The sequence below is a fragment of the Pleurodeles waltl genome, chromosome 7 (assembly GCF_031143425.1).
Source record: "Pleurodeles waltl isolate 20211129_DDA chromosome 7, aPleWal1.hap1.20221129, whole genome shotgun sequence".
In the NCBI taxonomy this organism is placed as follows: domain Eukaryota; kingdom Metazoa; phylum Chordata; class Amphibia; order Caudata; family Salamandridae; genus Pleurodeles; species Pleurodeles waltl.
The window spans coordinates 557164048-557179937 of NC_090446.1; the positions used below are offsets into that span (position 1 = coordinate 557164048).

At 43.3% G+C, this 15890-nt stretch overlaps 1 protein-coding gene across 1 annotated transcript in view; it reads right to left on the bottom strand.

Annotated features, from left to right (window-relative positions):
- Positions 1-13339, bottom strand: part of LOC138304336 (serine protease 27-like) — an 89433-nt gene extending 76094 nt beyond the window's left edge. Inside the window, exon 1 of the mRNA XM_069244302.1 lies at positions 13108-13339. Coding sequence (XP_069100403.1) covers positions 13108-13153 — 46 coding nt within the window. The 5' untranslated portion in view covers positions 13154-13339. The remainder of the gene's footprint in view (positions 1-13107) is intronic.
- Positions 13340-15890: the final 2551 nt, after the last annotated feature.

Below are 15890 nucleotides of genomic sequence, written 5' to 3' on the forward strand. Positions count from 1 at the left end.
GCAATACGTCTGATCTCCAAACCTTTTGTGTGCTGTCCCATCTAGCATCCGCTAGTGTCTTTTCTACTTTCCTTATTCTTGTCTCGAATTTCTTTTGTTGTTGGTTTCTAGCTATTAGCTCCCAAATTGCTAGTGCCTCAAACTGTGCTGGTCTTGGAGGTACTTTCATGTCGTATAGCGCAAATCTCAGATTTTCTAAAACTCTTAGATTAAACGATCCATGGATAGGGAACGCTACACTTCCATGTTTCTCTGTTAATTTGCACCATTGTTTTAACCAAAGACATGGCGCTACACCCTTTTCTTCAATGACGATGTAAGCTGGTGTACCCTCAGGCGGTGTTTCTTCTCCTACATTTGCTTTAATATAAACATCTCCCCTCATGGCACTCTTAAATGCTTTGAAAAATTTCATCTTTCCGTCTTTTGTTTTTCTAAAATATGTAATCAATTAGCGACTTTAATTCCCGGAATACTCTTCGCTTGCCTGTCCCCTTCCAATTGCGCTTCACGGACTGTGTCCAATCCGTGCGCGACCCTTCTCACCAACCGACCTATCCCAGCGCGGCTCCTAGTGATGTCACACTCACACATTGCGGCTGACAAAGTCCTGCGGCTTGTCCTCTTTTCATTCGGCTTCACTCATAAACTAATTTCTGCAATATAACGCGAGCACTTAACCAAAAGAATAAAACAGATCTGTTGGTTTACTACAGGAAAGGTAATACAATCGCTTCAGAAACCTTAGGGATTTTTCACTAGCCTCGGCAGTTATTCCATCTTTCTCGGTTTCCCACTTTCGCAAGCAAAATTTGACCCGCAAACTTTACTCTCAACTGATCAATGAACTATTCTAGTGCACTTTAGAATTCGTCAAATCTCAAAGTCGAAGTTTTCTTTCACTCTGCAACATTCATACCGATTTGTTGACCATGCCCGATCAACCTATTAAACCTGACCAGATCACAAAATCAAACAAGTGTCACATACACTTTTCAACATAATCCGGAGTCTCTTGACCTCGCAGGGCCCGTCTCAACATCAACAACCACGTGGACAATTTTTCTGCTCAAAGCGCTACACACACGTGAAGTTCGACGACTTCCCTACTCTCACACCTTTGGAGTAACACTCCTCTAATATCTTTTAACCCCCCTAAAATCCTCACAAACTTCTCAATTAATCTGCGGCGATAAGCTGTGCAAGCGCGAAACCCTAACTTCACTCATACCGTCACTAGAAACGCTGAGACCATTCTCATACCTCCATGTTCCTCATTCGCAAGCTCCGAGATTCCGGGAAAGTCATTGGGAACTTAGGGCATCATCATCTCTACAACTTGTTTTATCAAAGAAAATTCTAACTTGACTCTGTCTATCGTTCGGATGGGGTCCCAAAGGGCTAAACCATCAATCTCTGCTACCATCTACTGATAACGCGTCCAGCCCTTATAAATTACCTGTACCTGGACACGTTGGAGGTCGGTGAATCTTTTAACCGAGTCGGGCTCTCCTCATCCTAAAATAGTCGAGTCACTCAGATCAATAACCAATAACTACTGTAATCGGTAATCAATACTCAATTAATAGATCAATATAGCACATCATAAATCAATAACAGTTGGTATTTCGGCGCACTATGACCTTTCAGTCATGAATAACCACACCAGTTTATTAAAAGTTAGTGAATTTATTTCCCTATATTAACAAAGCTAGCACGATATATATATGTCTCAAAACCAATTGATATATGTATATGAACATTACTAGCTGTCCATAATGGCGGAAGAAACGCAATCTACGTAAAATCTGAATAATGATACACTCAGTTATCGCAATGCAAATCACCAATATGACTAACTGTATTTGACTAATTGCATATATTGGTCAGCAGAACAAGATTTCAAATTAGCATGATACATCGAATGAGTACCTCGACTAACCTCTAATTAGCATTGGCATGTGGGACTTCATGCAAAACGAATTTAGTCAACACAAATTTGGAAAACTTCTAGCTAGGACCCTATCAAAATTAGCAGTTGGTACCTAAAAGGAAAAACAAAATGCATAATACATTTATCCTTCATATTTACCAAATACAATCAGCATTCAAGAAAAGTCTTCGTCCTTCAGGTACTGGTTGATCAGCATGGGGCAAATTTCAAAGGGGCAAAGTTAAGGGCAAACTTCCTTGCAGCGGCAAGGAGAATAGGGCAAAGTTACTGCATGGGCAAGACGGGGGCAAATCAAAGTTAAAGTCTCTAGGGTGAGAATTCTTAAAGTCTCTGTCTCTCAGATAGAGAAAAGAGCATCAGGGTGTCATCCAAAATGGAGTCTGGCATCAGGCTTCAAACTGGCATCGAGGAAAAATGGCTGACTTCTCTTTGTCCGGTGGGTTTAAGTAAGAAACATTCCAAATTCTGCAGGGTCCTCCATTGGAGGGTTCATAGGTTGGCTTCAAATTGTCCAATCAAAAATTGTCTTTTACTAGCGCTCATTTATGCATACACTGTCCTTGGAGCCTTGGAACACAAATTGTATCATGGTTTGCCAATTATTTTACTATCTGTACCTTCATTGTCCGCACCTGCAGAGACTGACCTTGTATCAAAGGGGATGAAACCGGCCTAGCACGAAACCTTGGAGATAAGTGTACCAGTCAGCTCTTACTGGAAAAATACAACTTCAAGCAAGAATATATGTTTCATTAGTTCAAGGAAAAACCACACAGTTAAAGTTTGAAACCAGGCAACTAGGCCAAAGCCTGTACTAAATTTAAGCTAAGCAAAACAGTTTTCAAACAAGAAATCATGGCATACATTTGCGATTATGACGGATTACTACATTTTCAGTACTTCATGATTAATAAAGCTCGTTTACAATGATGGCGAACTACCCCGAGGGCACAATTGCCCTCGTACATTATTTTCTTTACTAAAATCACACTACATTACACGTCTTGATTATACGATATGCATGAATATATGTCGGATCTTCTTTTTCTGCGTCATCAGTATGAAACATTCAAAAAAGGCAGACCAGCTTAGGCTCCACAAAATGTGCACTTATCCTGAAACACGTCCTCATAAATGCCCATACAAAGGAACATTTCTATAGGGCACATGTCACAAACAAAGCATTACTGGGCAAGGTTTACAGTCCCTGAAGACAGTCCCTGTGTTCTTATCAGAACAAGCATGACCTACTTACATTTTGGAACCTCATCATACAGTAACAATAAGGGCAAAAAGAATCCTGTGGGGAGAAAACAGTGCTTGTAAAGGTCACCGGGAACACCTCCTTCACGAGGTTTTGCAGTGTACTTGCGCTTTCCTCCGAGTTTATGCGGTAACCAGGACACTCTTGTCAGAATCGAAGAGCTCCTGCACTCAAATTACAGAAGGTGCGGTGACTGAGGCACACTCCTGGCCCACAGGAGCTCCTGCAGTCCTATTTCAATAGTTATGGTGTGGTACTGGTGCAGCAAGGACAGGGGCTTTCGCTGAGGGTTCCCTTCCCGTCCTGCTGGCCAAGTCACACAGGCCCCTGAAAGTATGCTACTAACAGGAGGGGGCACACACAGTAAAGAATGGAGGGGTAACCCTCCCTGAGCTCCCTGTGCAGGTTCTCCAACAGGCCTCTGCCTGCGCCAATGGGGAGACCTCACCTGATTCTCCCTACAGGCAAGGACCCCTGTGGTATATCCAGGTGCTGCTCCTTTTACTTTGGTGGGGGGCACTCACTGGGTACCCCACTTGGGGAACACTCGCAGGCTGCCTGCCGGGTCTCCGGCAGGCTTCCTCCCTACTAGGGGAAATACGGTACCAGGGAAAAGCCTCCGGGTTCAGGTGCCTCATTCAGTGTGGAAACGGACACTCTGCCCCTCTCTGGTCAATCTGGTGACAGCATCAGGGGAGAAGCAGCGGAGGGCCTGGCTGCGTCGCTGTCTGGGCCTGCTCACGGGAGGGAATTCCTGGTTGTGTCAGCCATCGGCAGCCCATGAGGGAGGCATGCTCCAACTTCAGTCTATCTCTCCTGGCCCCAGAACCTGCTTTTTAGAGAAGCTGCAGGTTACACACCGCGATGCATCCCTCGGCAAAGCAGGCAGGGCTGTGGCCAGATCTACCGCATGGGCATTGAGAGGCGGCAAGACAGTGCTCAGCGCGTGCCCACCTTAAGAGAGAAGTGTGTGCTTCTGGGGCATCGGCTCTGTGTGTCAGCCAAACGGGTGAAAGTTTTGTCTGTGTTGTCCTCACACACTCAGGAGCAGAGGAAAGGGGTTGCCAGGCACTACTTAGAGAGGTGAGGGACACAGAGCCAGGGTGCTCACCACCACTCGCCAAGACCACAGACAGGTAAGTGGAGTAGCACTCCCTGGAGAACATGTAGGGCACAAAAGACAGGCAGGCCAGCACACCAAAATAGGTCGTAGAGATGGCAGTCCCTCCTATCAACCCCCTCTGGGATCTTAGTCCTCCACAAATCTGTGGTGGGCAGCTGGTGAGCATGGCAACAAACAGAAAAGCACTCCTGATGAGTCCTTTGTGCCACCCAGCAGACACCAGGTAGTAGGGAAACAAACAGGAGAGCATTCCAGAAGAGTCGTTTGTGTAGTCCAGCTGTTCCCCTGACAGAGGTCCAGTCCAGGTTCCAAAAAGTGCTCTGTTAATGTGGGGGACAACCCTCTGTACTCATACTCATTTTGCGCAGCTTCCACAAGAGGGGGACAGGAGGTTTCAACCACCACTAATGGGTTCCAGGAATGTCCCCTCTCTCCTCTAGCACTGGCTGCAGAAATCAGTAGTGGGTAAACAAGCCTTTTGTGTGAGAAGAGGGCACAGCCTTTACAGATGTAGGTGTGCCCCACTGCTACCTCCACCAGCCCAGGAAGAATATTCAATATGCAGATGCAGTCTTATGACACCTCCACCCGCCCTGTGTACAGGCTGTCTGAAAAGTATGCACAAAGCCCAGCTGTCACTCTACCCCAGATGTGGATTGGAGTCAAGCTGCAAAACACCAGTCATAAGCACAGAGGAATGCTTACTTTCTAAAAGTGACACTTCTATAATGGTAATAAAAAAATCCACCTACACCAGTAAGCTGCATTTCTCACTACCATTACAACCATACCAAACATGCCTACGCCACCCTTCATAGATTAGACAATACCACTTAGACATATGTTAGAGCATTTCCAATGCAATTGTATGAGAGAGGCAGCACTCACAGTAGTGAGAAACCAAATAGGCTGTTTGTCACTACTAGGACATGCCACACAACAAGGCACATGTCCTACCTCCTACCTACACAGCACCCTGTCCACAGGGCTAGCTAGGGCCTACATTAGGGGTGACTTACATGTAGTAAAAGGGACCGTCTAGGCCTGGCAAGTAAATTTAGATGCCAGGTTCCTGTGGCAGTAAACTGCGCATGCAGGCTCTGCGGTGGCAGGCCTGAGGCAGGTTTGAAAGGCTACTTCAGTGGGAGGTGCAAGTTGCACTGCAGGCCCACTAGTAGCATTTAAGTTACAATCCCTGGGTACAGGGATACCACTGTACAAGGGTCTTACAAGTAAATTAAATGTGTCAATTAGGTGTAAGCCAATCATACCAAGTTTAAAAGGGAGAGTACATGCAATTTTGCACTGATCAGCAGTAGTAAAGTGCTCAGAATCCTAACTTCAACAAAAAGGGGTCAGACAAAATAGGAAGAGGAAGGCAAAAAGTTTGGGAATGGCCCTGCAAAAAGGGCCAGGTCCAACAGATTCAATCAGCAATTGCTTTTTGCTTGAGATTCCGTTTTTCTTCTCTTTTCCAGGGCATTCAACCGAAGGGAAAGCTTTTCTGCCTGAGTGTAACTGTTTTCAAGGCTGACATCTGTAAAGGACCTACTTGGTTTTCCTCGCATACATATGTCATTATAGGCAGGATGTGTCTGCAGCTTTCATTGGGGCTGCTGTGCTTAGCATGACCCCCACCAATTCTGCTTAGGCAGTTTTAGTTCTTGGGTGTCCCTTGTTAATTAAGTGCATGTTGAACACAGTTTAAAGTTGTTCACTATGGGTGGCTCTGTGTATGTCTTTTCTGGAAAGGCCCCTTTCTACTTGCTATATCCTAATTTTTGTGGACTTGTGTGTGGAAGGCGGGATGAGGGGTAATATTTTAATAATATTCATTACAGCGAGTCCTACTGTTTCTTGTTAAAGTCAAACATAAGGAGGTGGGATTGTCCAGTAGTCTGCTATTGAAGGTCTTCTTTTCTACATGCAGGATGTACTGGAGGGTGTTCACTTCTATTGGTAGGCTCCACATGGGAGGAGTTAGTGTTATTTTTTGCTATCTGCTTGTCAAGCCTGTGTGGGGGAGGTCTCTGACGGTGAAGATCAGGACTCAACATAATGGAGTACCTAGGCCTAAACAATTGCATTGATCTGGACACATTGGGTCTCATATACAAGGCCCAAGTGCCTTGCTGCACTGGGAAAGGGTAGAAATGGAACTTATCCCCCCTGGGCTGGCGCGCAAATTGCTGCCATGCGCCAGGGACTCCTTCCTCCACAAAAACAATCACAAGAGATGTTTTCCTCTTTCTATGTGTGCTGCAGAATGCAGCACACATAGAAAGCGGAAAAACGGGGAGAAATAAAGATATTTCTCCCCGTTACGTCATTCTTACACCACCCCTGAGGTGGCATAGGAATCTGACGCATTCCCAGACTTGTAAATCTGGGAACGCATAACATTCCTTCGGGTTCTCTGGGTGCTGCATGGGAACACTTCAAGCAACACCCATGGAATGCCCCTTTCACGCAGTGTTATACATGAAAAGGGACCATATTTACAAGGCCATGAAAAGACACACAAGGTGGCTTTATGTGGCCTTGTAAATATGGGCTGGCACACTGCACCACCGAAGAGTAAAAGAAACGATGCTCCGGTGGCACAGTGCGAAACTAGGGCCTCGTAAATTAGGTCAATAATGTGCACTGTAGGTTTACTATGTGTGCGAAATGTGTGAAGTTGGTTTTAGCCAACCTGATAAATTGCTTTTTAAAACTTCACCAGGTTCTCAAAATTGATGAAGTTGAAAAAAATATTATCAGAATCCAAAAACAGACCAGCTTTGGCTCTAAACGGCTGCACTAGTGTTAGTAGCCAAAAGTGGCTAAAAGGCGCTCAACCCCTCCTGGTTCTACTGCTCAAAAACCATTCCTCTTACAACAATAAATCCAACATAGAGGGAACACTCAGAAGTAGTCCGAGTGTTATTCTTTGATTCATTCACATGTAGATCATGGTTGATAGACGACTCTTCTATAAATCTGTTACAAGATGGGAGCCATAATGTAGTGAGCTATTCATTTTATTGATAATCTTGAAACGTAGCAACTCAGGGCTGAGTCGCTATGTAAACATTTTGCCATTTTGTCTGTGCTGTACTGATTTTTATTTTACACCATATGCATGCCAGAGGTATCTCAGGCAGAAATCGAAGCTTGTCTCTTTGGACAAGTGAAATAGACCTCTGATCCTTTCTCGTGATTATTATTTAGAAGCTTTTTTAAAGTCAATATGCCAGCGCCATCTCCAAGCTGTACTCACAATACACAACACACAGGATAATTGTGAAAGTCTTCTTCCGACTATGTTTCATCCTGTGTCACATTCCTCCAAGCTGCGGTCGCTGTGTCATCAGATGACTACATATTTTATTGCATTGTTTAGTTTGATTGTGTTTTTTATTTGTTAGCTGATCTCATTATAAGCCTGCTTGGACAAACTGGTTTTGAATGTAATTCTCACTATTATGTGGCATGTTTGATGGGCAACATAGAAGTCAGCATCTTACCCGATAATCTGCTGAGTCTAAAGGCACTATATTCACACAGGACTTCTTAACCAAAGCATCTATGTATCTACAATATTCTGGATTCCAGGGCGACTCCATTCTCTCGAAATGTGGGGGTCTGTGCAGTGGCATCACCTTCAACAGCCTTCTTTTGGTCAATGACATTAGTATGAGAGTGACACCACACGCCATTTAATTGATGGATAGCTTTACATGAAATGACATAAAAAGCCCGTGGGGCACCAATGAGGAAAGATAATTTTCACTATACATAAGTTGTATAGAACCTTACGAATCTGTCAAGAGTAAAGACTCTCTCACTTATCTGAAAATGATCCCAATGCAGAGCATAGCCCATAGGTGTGTGCCTTCTCCTCATATTTTCAATCACTAAGGCAATGTGAGTAAAATCATTTTACAAACCATAAAACAGAAGATTGAAGTAAGGGAATATCTTGTAATGTTTGCAATACCTTTCAATGACATGTTGCTTTCTGCAGTATGAAATCTCTAATTTTCTATCTGATGCCTGATTGCTGTACCTGCAATCTGTAAATATCAGGTATCCCGATTTTTTCTGCTGCTAATGAATGCATAACTAAGGTTAGAAGGCTTCACTTGATGGAACCAAGGTTTACAGAGAGGTCGATGACTTGGCTTCGGGTCTTCAATGACTGGCTCCTTAAAAGGCTCCACTTCATGGAATCAAGGTTTACCAAGAGATTGGTGCCTTGGCTTCTGGTCTTACTTCCGTGATTGGATCTCTGGCTCCTCAAGAGAAGCGTTTGTGGTCTTATGATATATTTCTGGTTAGCCTGTTAAGAACATTCCTTTCAGATCACAGCTGTATAACAGCTTGTGTTCGTTTGGTGACCCCGAAAGACAACATTTTTACTAACCTAAGATATGAGGAATGAAAAAAACTGCTGGTGTGAAATGCTGATACCAGCTATACAGTGTGGCCCTAATTTACTAATGTTTACACGCAAGATTGCACAATGCAACACAATTTAGCACTGCACATAGTGACTTATTTACAAGCCCCTTGCACCACCTTGTGCCGCCCTAGCGTAAGTTTTTCATTCTAAGGTGGCATTAGGAGGCTTTTCTCCCACACCGTATTTACAAAGTTTTTATTGCATTGTGCCACTATGGAAACCCATATGCCACATTACGCCTGCGGCAGGCATAATGTATGCAAGGGAGGGTCGTTCCGATGGAGGGAGGCCCAAAAAAAACGGTGCAGTGAAATTTACAACATTTCACTGCCTCATTTTTTTCATCATTTTTAACGCCTGCTCAGAGCAGGTGCTAAAATGACACACCCATTTTAATCAGTGGGGCTCCCTGTGCTTTGCTGCACTAGGGTCAAATATTTTGACACTAGCGCAGGAAAGTGCAACAATAGCGTCAAAAGTGTTGACGCTGTTGTCCTAACGACCGCCATGGTGTGCCGTGCTGTAAATACAGCACAACCATGATGTCGTTAGGTGGGGCAGGGCCAACACAAGAAAAGTGGCGCATAGGGACTGATGCGCCACTTTCTTGTGAATATGCCCCATGCAGGCCTTTGAAAGGATTATTAAACTGACACTATTTTTTGGTTCACCACGGTAGCTACGCAAAACTTAAGTAGCAGAGGGCCTCCCTGTTCCATTTCTAAGTTTACATCCAGTTTTGCATTTTTTTAATCTTTAAAGCGCTCTGGCATCCTAGTGAGGGTTAACAACTCCACTATATGTATATTGCACTAGTAGGAGTGTCGCAGGGCCATTTGTGATTTAATTACGTGCTAAACTGAAGGAAATGATGGTACAAACTGCCCGGCAACAGCAGATGTAAGTTACAGTTTATGCTAATTTGTCCTTTTTGTCAGGGAGTTCAAAACGTGCGCTCAAAATCCTTTTTTCTTGACTATTACTAGTGGCAGCTTTTGATGATTCTAAGGATGTGTAATCTAGCCTGATCTCACAGTGCTATCTTGCTCAGCCATTTTCACTGATCGACTTGGTCAAAAATTACATTTAGTGCAGTATTATATCTTCACCTGTAGGTCAGCTCAAAATTGTGCTTTGCATATGTATTTGTAAAATCATTTTTTGCACTTCGTGATCAGGGCACGTCAGTGCAAAATTTCACTGCACATGTCTGATTCTGGGCAATTTAGCCCCGATTGTCGATTTCGCTTTTATACCTTTTGTTTGTTGAGTATCAAAGATGGAAAGAAAAATTATTCATGGTATTAGGAACTTTATTTATTTAAGCTTATCAGCCCGGCTGGCGTGTTTAAAGTCAGTTTTGAGTCATTTTATTGGATTTGAGCCTGCTATCTAAAATTGAACTGAACGATTTAGCCTTTTGGGAGCACAATATTGATATTGTGGGAGGAAGCCAGCAATGAAAAAATACATATATTTTTGTCTTTTCCACTGGCAAAGTAACTGTATACAAATGCACGTGTAGTATAAAAGGAACCCTTTCTCAGTTCACTAGACCTGACCTGCCTCCGTACAACCACAATTGCAACGGACAAAAAAAGTTGCAGACAGAGGCCAGAATCTGAAGGGTGGGACCGGTGATGACTTTCCTGTCTTCAAGAAAAAAGTGAAATCTGGAAAGTCTGCATTGGTTTTTGCATTTTTCTATAACTTCTCTTTGCATTCATCACGCAAAATATTAGAAGGCACTACATTATGACGTGGATTGCATCGTTTACAGTTTATAGCTTTTTTGACTGTTTTTCAGAATTTAAAACATTTATTGATTGCCCACAGTCTGTTGATGGATATCACCGAGCCCAACTTGAATGTAGAGCAAAGGACAAGAAAATCACGTGGATGGACCAATTGGATAAAGACGATGTGGGAGGAGGAGAAGACTGAGAGACAAAGAGAAGGGGTTCGAGGCTCTCCCAAGAGAATGATGAGTGCTACTAAGAGCAGCCATGATGGCACAGAAAACAGGCGCCTTGATCTGAAGGAATATCACACAATTCCTGGATCAATGAAGCAAAGATTAAGTGGGAGAAGAGGAAGCAACGTGGAATAAAAATCTAAAGATCAAGTGACATAGTCTGTGACTGGTGACCACCTACCAGGCCAAGTGAACTCAGAATGAAACTTACAGCACTGAAAGCCACTTGTGGACACCTACCAGGCTGAATGAACTTTGAATGAAACTTACGCCATAGATAGTGATTAGTGGGCACCTACCAGGCTGAATGAACTCTGACTCAAACTTATGGCATTGATTGCAACTAGTGGGCACCTACCCGACTGAATGAACTTTGAATGGGCTGAATTATCTTTGAAAGAATCTTACGGCATTGATTGCGACTAGTGGGCACCTACCACACTGAATGAGCTCTGAATCAAACTTACAGCACTGATTGCGACTAGTGGGCTCCTACCATGACAAATTAACTCTGAAGGAATCTCACAACATTAACTGTGACTAGCGGGCACCTACCAGGCCGTATGAACACTAACTGAATCTTACCGCATTGATTGAGACTGAGGGATGCCGATGGGGGATACCGACCAGGCCGAATGAACACTAACTGAAACTTGCAGCATTGATTATGATTGCACTGCACATGGTGAGACCATGCACACACCTAAAGGCATTATAAATGCCGTTTTTGGTAGCTGGTCCTCATTTGCTAGGCTATTACATTAGTTTCTGGTGTCTTTACGTTTGAACATTGTGCTTGTGTTTTTACAACTCTAAGCTATTACAGCAGTGCTTTTCATTGCATTTACCAGCTAATAACTGTCAGGCTTGCTATCTCCCTTGTAAATTACGGGGCATGGTACCATTAGAATTTTGCTTATGGGTCGGACACAATTACAATAAATTAGATATACACTAAAATAATGTAACATTCTTTTTTCCTGAATAATGCCTTTGATACCAAAGAAAACAAACACATCTAGCATAAATGAAATAGAGGAATTCTTGGTAGGACCATTACTAATAGAAATGGTACTAATAGCTGTACTTTAAGGAGTAGCAGGAATAGTACCACTGCCATTACTATTGTTAGCCGTTGTAGAACTATTGTCAACAATATTATTATTACTTTCATAAATGCTGCTACTAATAGTAAAAGCTATGGGATAAAGTACCCCCAGCCATACATTATAAATATATAGCAAGTCACCAAGGTGTTCCATGACCATAAACAGGGACAAGACTGAGGGTCGAATTCAAGGAACTCCAAGATGATTTGAAATATTCTTATAATGTACAACAGGGGGTACTTTATTCCTTATAATACACTGTTGTAGCATGCCATTACCTTAGGACCAAGCCACTTAGATCTTTGCAGTGTTGCTCTTTCATATGAAATACATAGCATGCTTGCAAAAATGAGGAACAGAAGTAGAATCTTCACTGCAAAATCTGGTATGCTGATAATATGGACTCTGAGTGTTCTTAAGCCACAAACCTCAGCCAGTGTGAAATCTTTCAATTTGCCTCTATATGCTTTATCAAAAATCTACTCTTGAGTACTGAATACTGCCAATTACTACTACATGCAGTAGTGATGTCCAGAATATATTACAGCGTGGCTGTTGGCAGTATTTATAAGCCTCCATAAAATATCTCTTCAGACGCTACACCAATCACAAAACAGAGCTATATGCACTACACCTGTCAGGTAAAAAGCGATCGCATTTGCGCTGCAAGATCTCAGGTGCCCTGACTGTATATGGATCGTCAAATCCAACACAGAAATCTGTCTGGTCTGGGAAGCTTTCGCTGGGAATGCTGCTAAATACACAACAGATCTGTTTCACTTTACCAGCCTTCTGCATCTCCACGCTGAAGTGCTGATCAATGCTTGAAATGGGCATATATAGAATTGAAGGTGCTCCTTGTCCCATTATACATGTTTGCTACTTCGAAGGGCTGCTATTCTCCCATTAGAAACACTGGATCAATGCTGAAGAGTACAGGATCTCTCTCGCACAAATTACAGAAGTGCATAACTCAGTACCTGAAAGTACGTGCCCATGTAATGCACTGACATCCATGCCAACCTTTTTAAACAATTTTGGGAAAAAATCAGGGAATATGTTTTCTCCATTTACTTCTACTGAAGCTGATGCAATTTTAGGCATGAAACAGCTAAAATAAATACATATTTCCTTCGAAACTTGGGAATGTCCTGAGTGATTCGGGTCTGTCGGCATGTATACATTGGTGCTGACAGAGCGGCCACGGTACTGTGCACTAGCAGCGCGTCACTCACCCAGGATGAGCAGCAGGCCCGTAGCGCCGCAATGGAGGGGTCCCATGCTGCGGGTCCCGGAAGTGCCTCCGCTAGCGAGTTCTCATTGGAAGGATGTCGGAGGTAGACAGGAATCACCCACAGCAGGATGGTGAGATGGTAGCGCTCGAGTGCTGGCACAAGGTACAAGTGAGCTGCGAGCTGCTACCAACATCTGGGAGGTGAACGCATTTCCAGCTGGTTTTTCCTGCCATACCGCCTCATCCTCCTCCTTCCATCACTGCCTTCCAGTACCTCTCACAGCCTCTCCCTTGTGCTCATCTGTGTTTGGCAATAAGAGCCTGAGTCATGGGCAAGAAAGCACCGACAATAACTTAGCTTCACATTTCAATGTTACAGTTATACTTTTTCTTCTGATTAAAGTGGGCTTCGTTGGACCATACTCTTTCCCAGATGTGGTGGTATACTTAATACTTTGAGCAATGGTAATGCAAAATACCAATAATAACAACAAATATGATCATGATGCTAACGACAATACTAATAATAAAAATAGCAATGCTCTAACATTAGTAATTATAACAATAATAACAATGATGGCAATAATAAGAGTATTGTTATTTTTATTATAATGATGATAAACGACAATAATAGTATTAAGAATAACAATAATAACAACAATAATAGTAATAATAATTAGTTGAAGGTTTATAAACCCTATAAAACACCCAATTAATAAGTACCCCCAAGAGCCCAAAACATTAAGACCTGCAAGTTGTACACAGATTTCAACAGCTAGCATTTAACTCTGCATGCATTCTTGCCCACACACTTATTGTGGAACAAGTTACTTGCCTTCGGTAACGCCTTATCTGGTAGACACTCAACTCTGTTCATCTGATAGAGACTTCAAGTTGCAGATTCCTTACCTTAGAATAAATACTTATACAATACCTCCCCAGTGGTGGGTCTGTGAATAGATTAGACCGGAATGTCCTGCAGGACCAAACATGCAAAGTGCCCATCACAATGAACCTGACCATACAAGCTAGGGTACTTGAATATTTTTTCAAGGGGACCACAAAGTTTGGTCTTTGATGCGGAAACGGCCGCATTGATGCCAGCAGGGTGGCAGACAGCGGTTGGCTCTGAGTTGCACGTAGGGGAAGCGAAGCATATACATTTTGTATCTGAACTGCACAATGTGAAACCAGAAATTGGGGATTAATTCCGGCTTCTCCACTTAACCAAATTGTTTGATCCTAGGCAATTATTTAATTTCACTTTCCATTCTTTTTCTTCATTATTACATGTGGGGGCCTCGAAATACATTACTTCAGGCTCTGTGCTGGACACAATCTTCTCCTTTGTTCGATCTAATACAATTTAATGTTATTCATGTATAAAAGGAACCCAGCCCACCCAAAGAGTGGCACATAACCAGTGGCGGCTCCTCTGCTATGGCGGAGGAGCGTCACCCCCCCCCACCATCAGCAGCAAGCGCTGAGAATCCTTTAACAATGAAAGGATAATAAGCTAAGTTTATTATCCTTTCATTTTTAAAGGGGCGGGGCATAGGGGAGGTCGAGCACTGAGGGACTGCATTGTGCACTCCCCTCAGAGTGCATGTGTGTTTGGCCGGCCGTCTCGGGCCGGCCAAGAACACATGCGCAGTGTGCTATATCCAGGCCAGCACTGTGTTGCGGGTCTGGATAGAGCAGGCACAGGCTCCCTGTTTGCCCTGCTGCCAATCCTGGCGCTTCTCAGAGAAACATCAGCATTGGCTGGGAGCACCCAGCCAGGGTGTTCCCAGCCAATGCTGATGTTGCTCTGAGCAGCGTCAGGATTGGCCGCAGGGCAGTCTGGGAGCCTGTGCCTGCAGCCTGAGGAGTCAGAGGAGTGGCAGCACGAGAGCGGAGGTAATTTGTTTTTTAATACATTTATTTTATTTTATTAATTTCCCCCTCTGCACGCCAGCCCACCCACTGAAGCCCTCGCGAGCCGCGACTACAAATACAAACTGATTTGCCTCCTAGCTCACTATTGGCATTTCTGTCAGGATGAAGTGAAGAATTAATGTTTCTAAATTCATATCTGAAAGCTATCACTTTTAAAAAAAATACTTCCCAATCCACTGATATAATCTGATGTACTAAGGTAAAATGGTTCTGCATGTTAAAATGCACGTTTTGAATTGTGAAAAGCCTTTTTTATACCTTTACACTTTGGTGGGAAGATGGCTTTAAAAATGATGGCATTTCTGAAGTGAAGCCATTAGGATACCCTAGTCACTTCCTTTATTTAACTTCAATTAACCTTTTGAGAAATGCATGCATCTTTTTTTAACATATTTTTAGCTTTACTGCTGATTCGAGCAAACAGCAACCCAGTGTTACTGTTGACGAAGAGGCCAGGGACCGTTTTTAAAGGTCAGGAGGTCTGCATGCGGCACCTGGGCTGTACTTTGAGACCCACTGGTCCAAGCAATAGTGCTTGGTGAACATTTGTAAAGATGCCCATATTGCTGCCTAATCGATGTCCAGGACAGGGGCTCCACAAGCTAACGCACTGGTTGCAGCTTTGGCTCTGGTGGAATGAGCATGCAAACCCTCAGTAGAATGCTTTTTGCTCAATGCGTAGAAGAATTTTATGCAGAGCACCTCAAGGAAAAAGAATGTTGATTTCAGGTGGGGGTGCACAGTTTTTGCAAGTGTATTATCATTTTAAAAACACTTCTGTTGGTGTTTCTTACCACCAGCTATTTTCAGGCAACAATAAAAATGTCACATAAAAAATTACTGCAT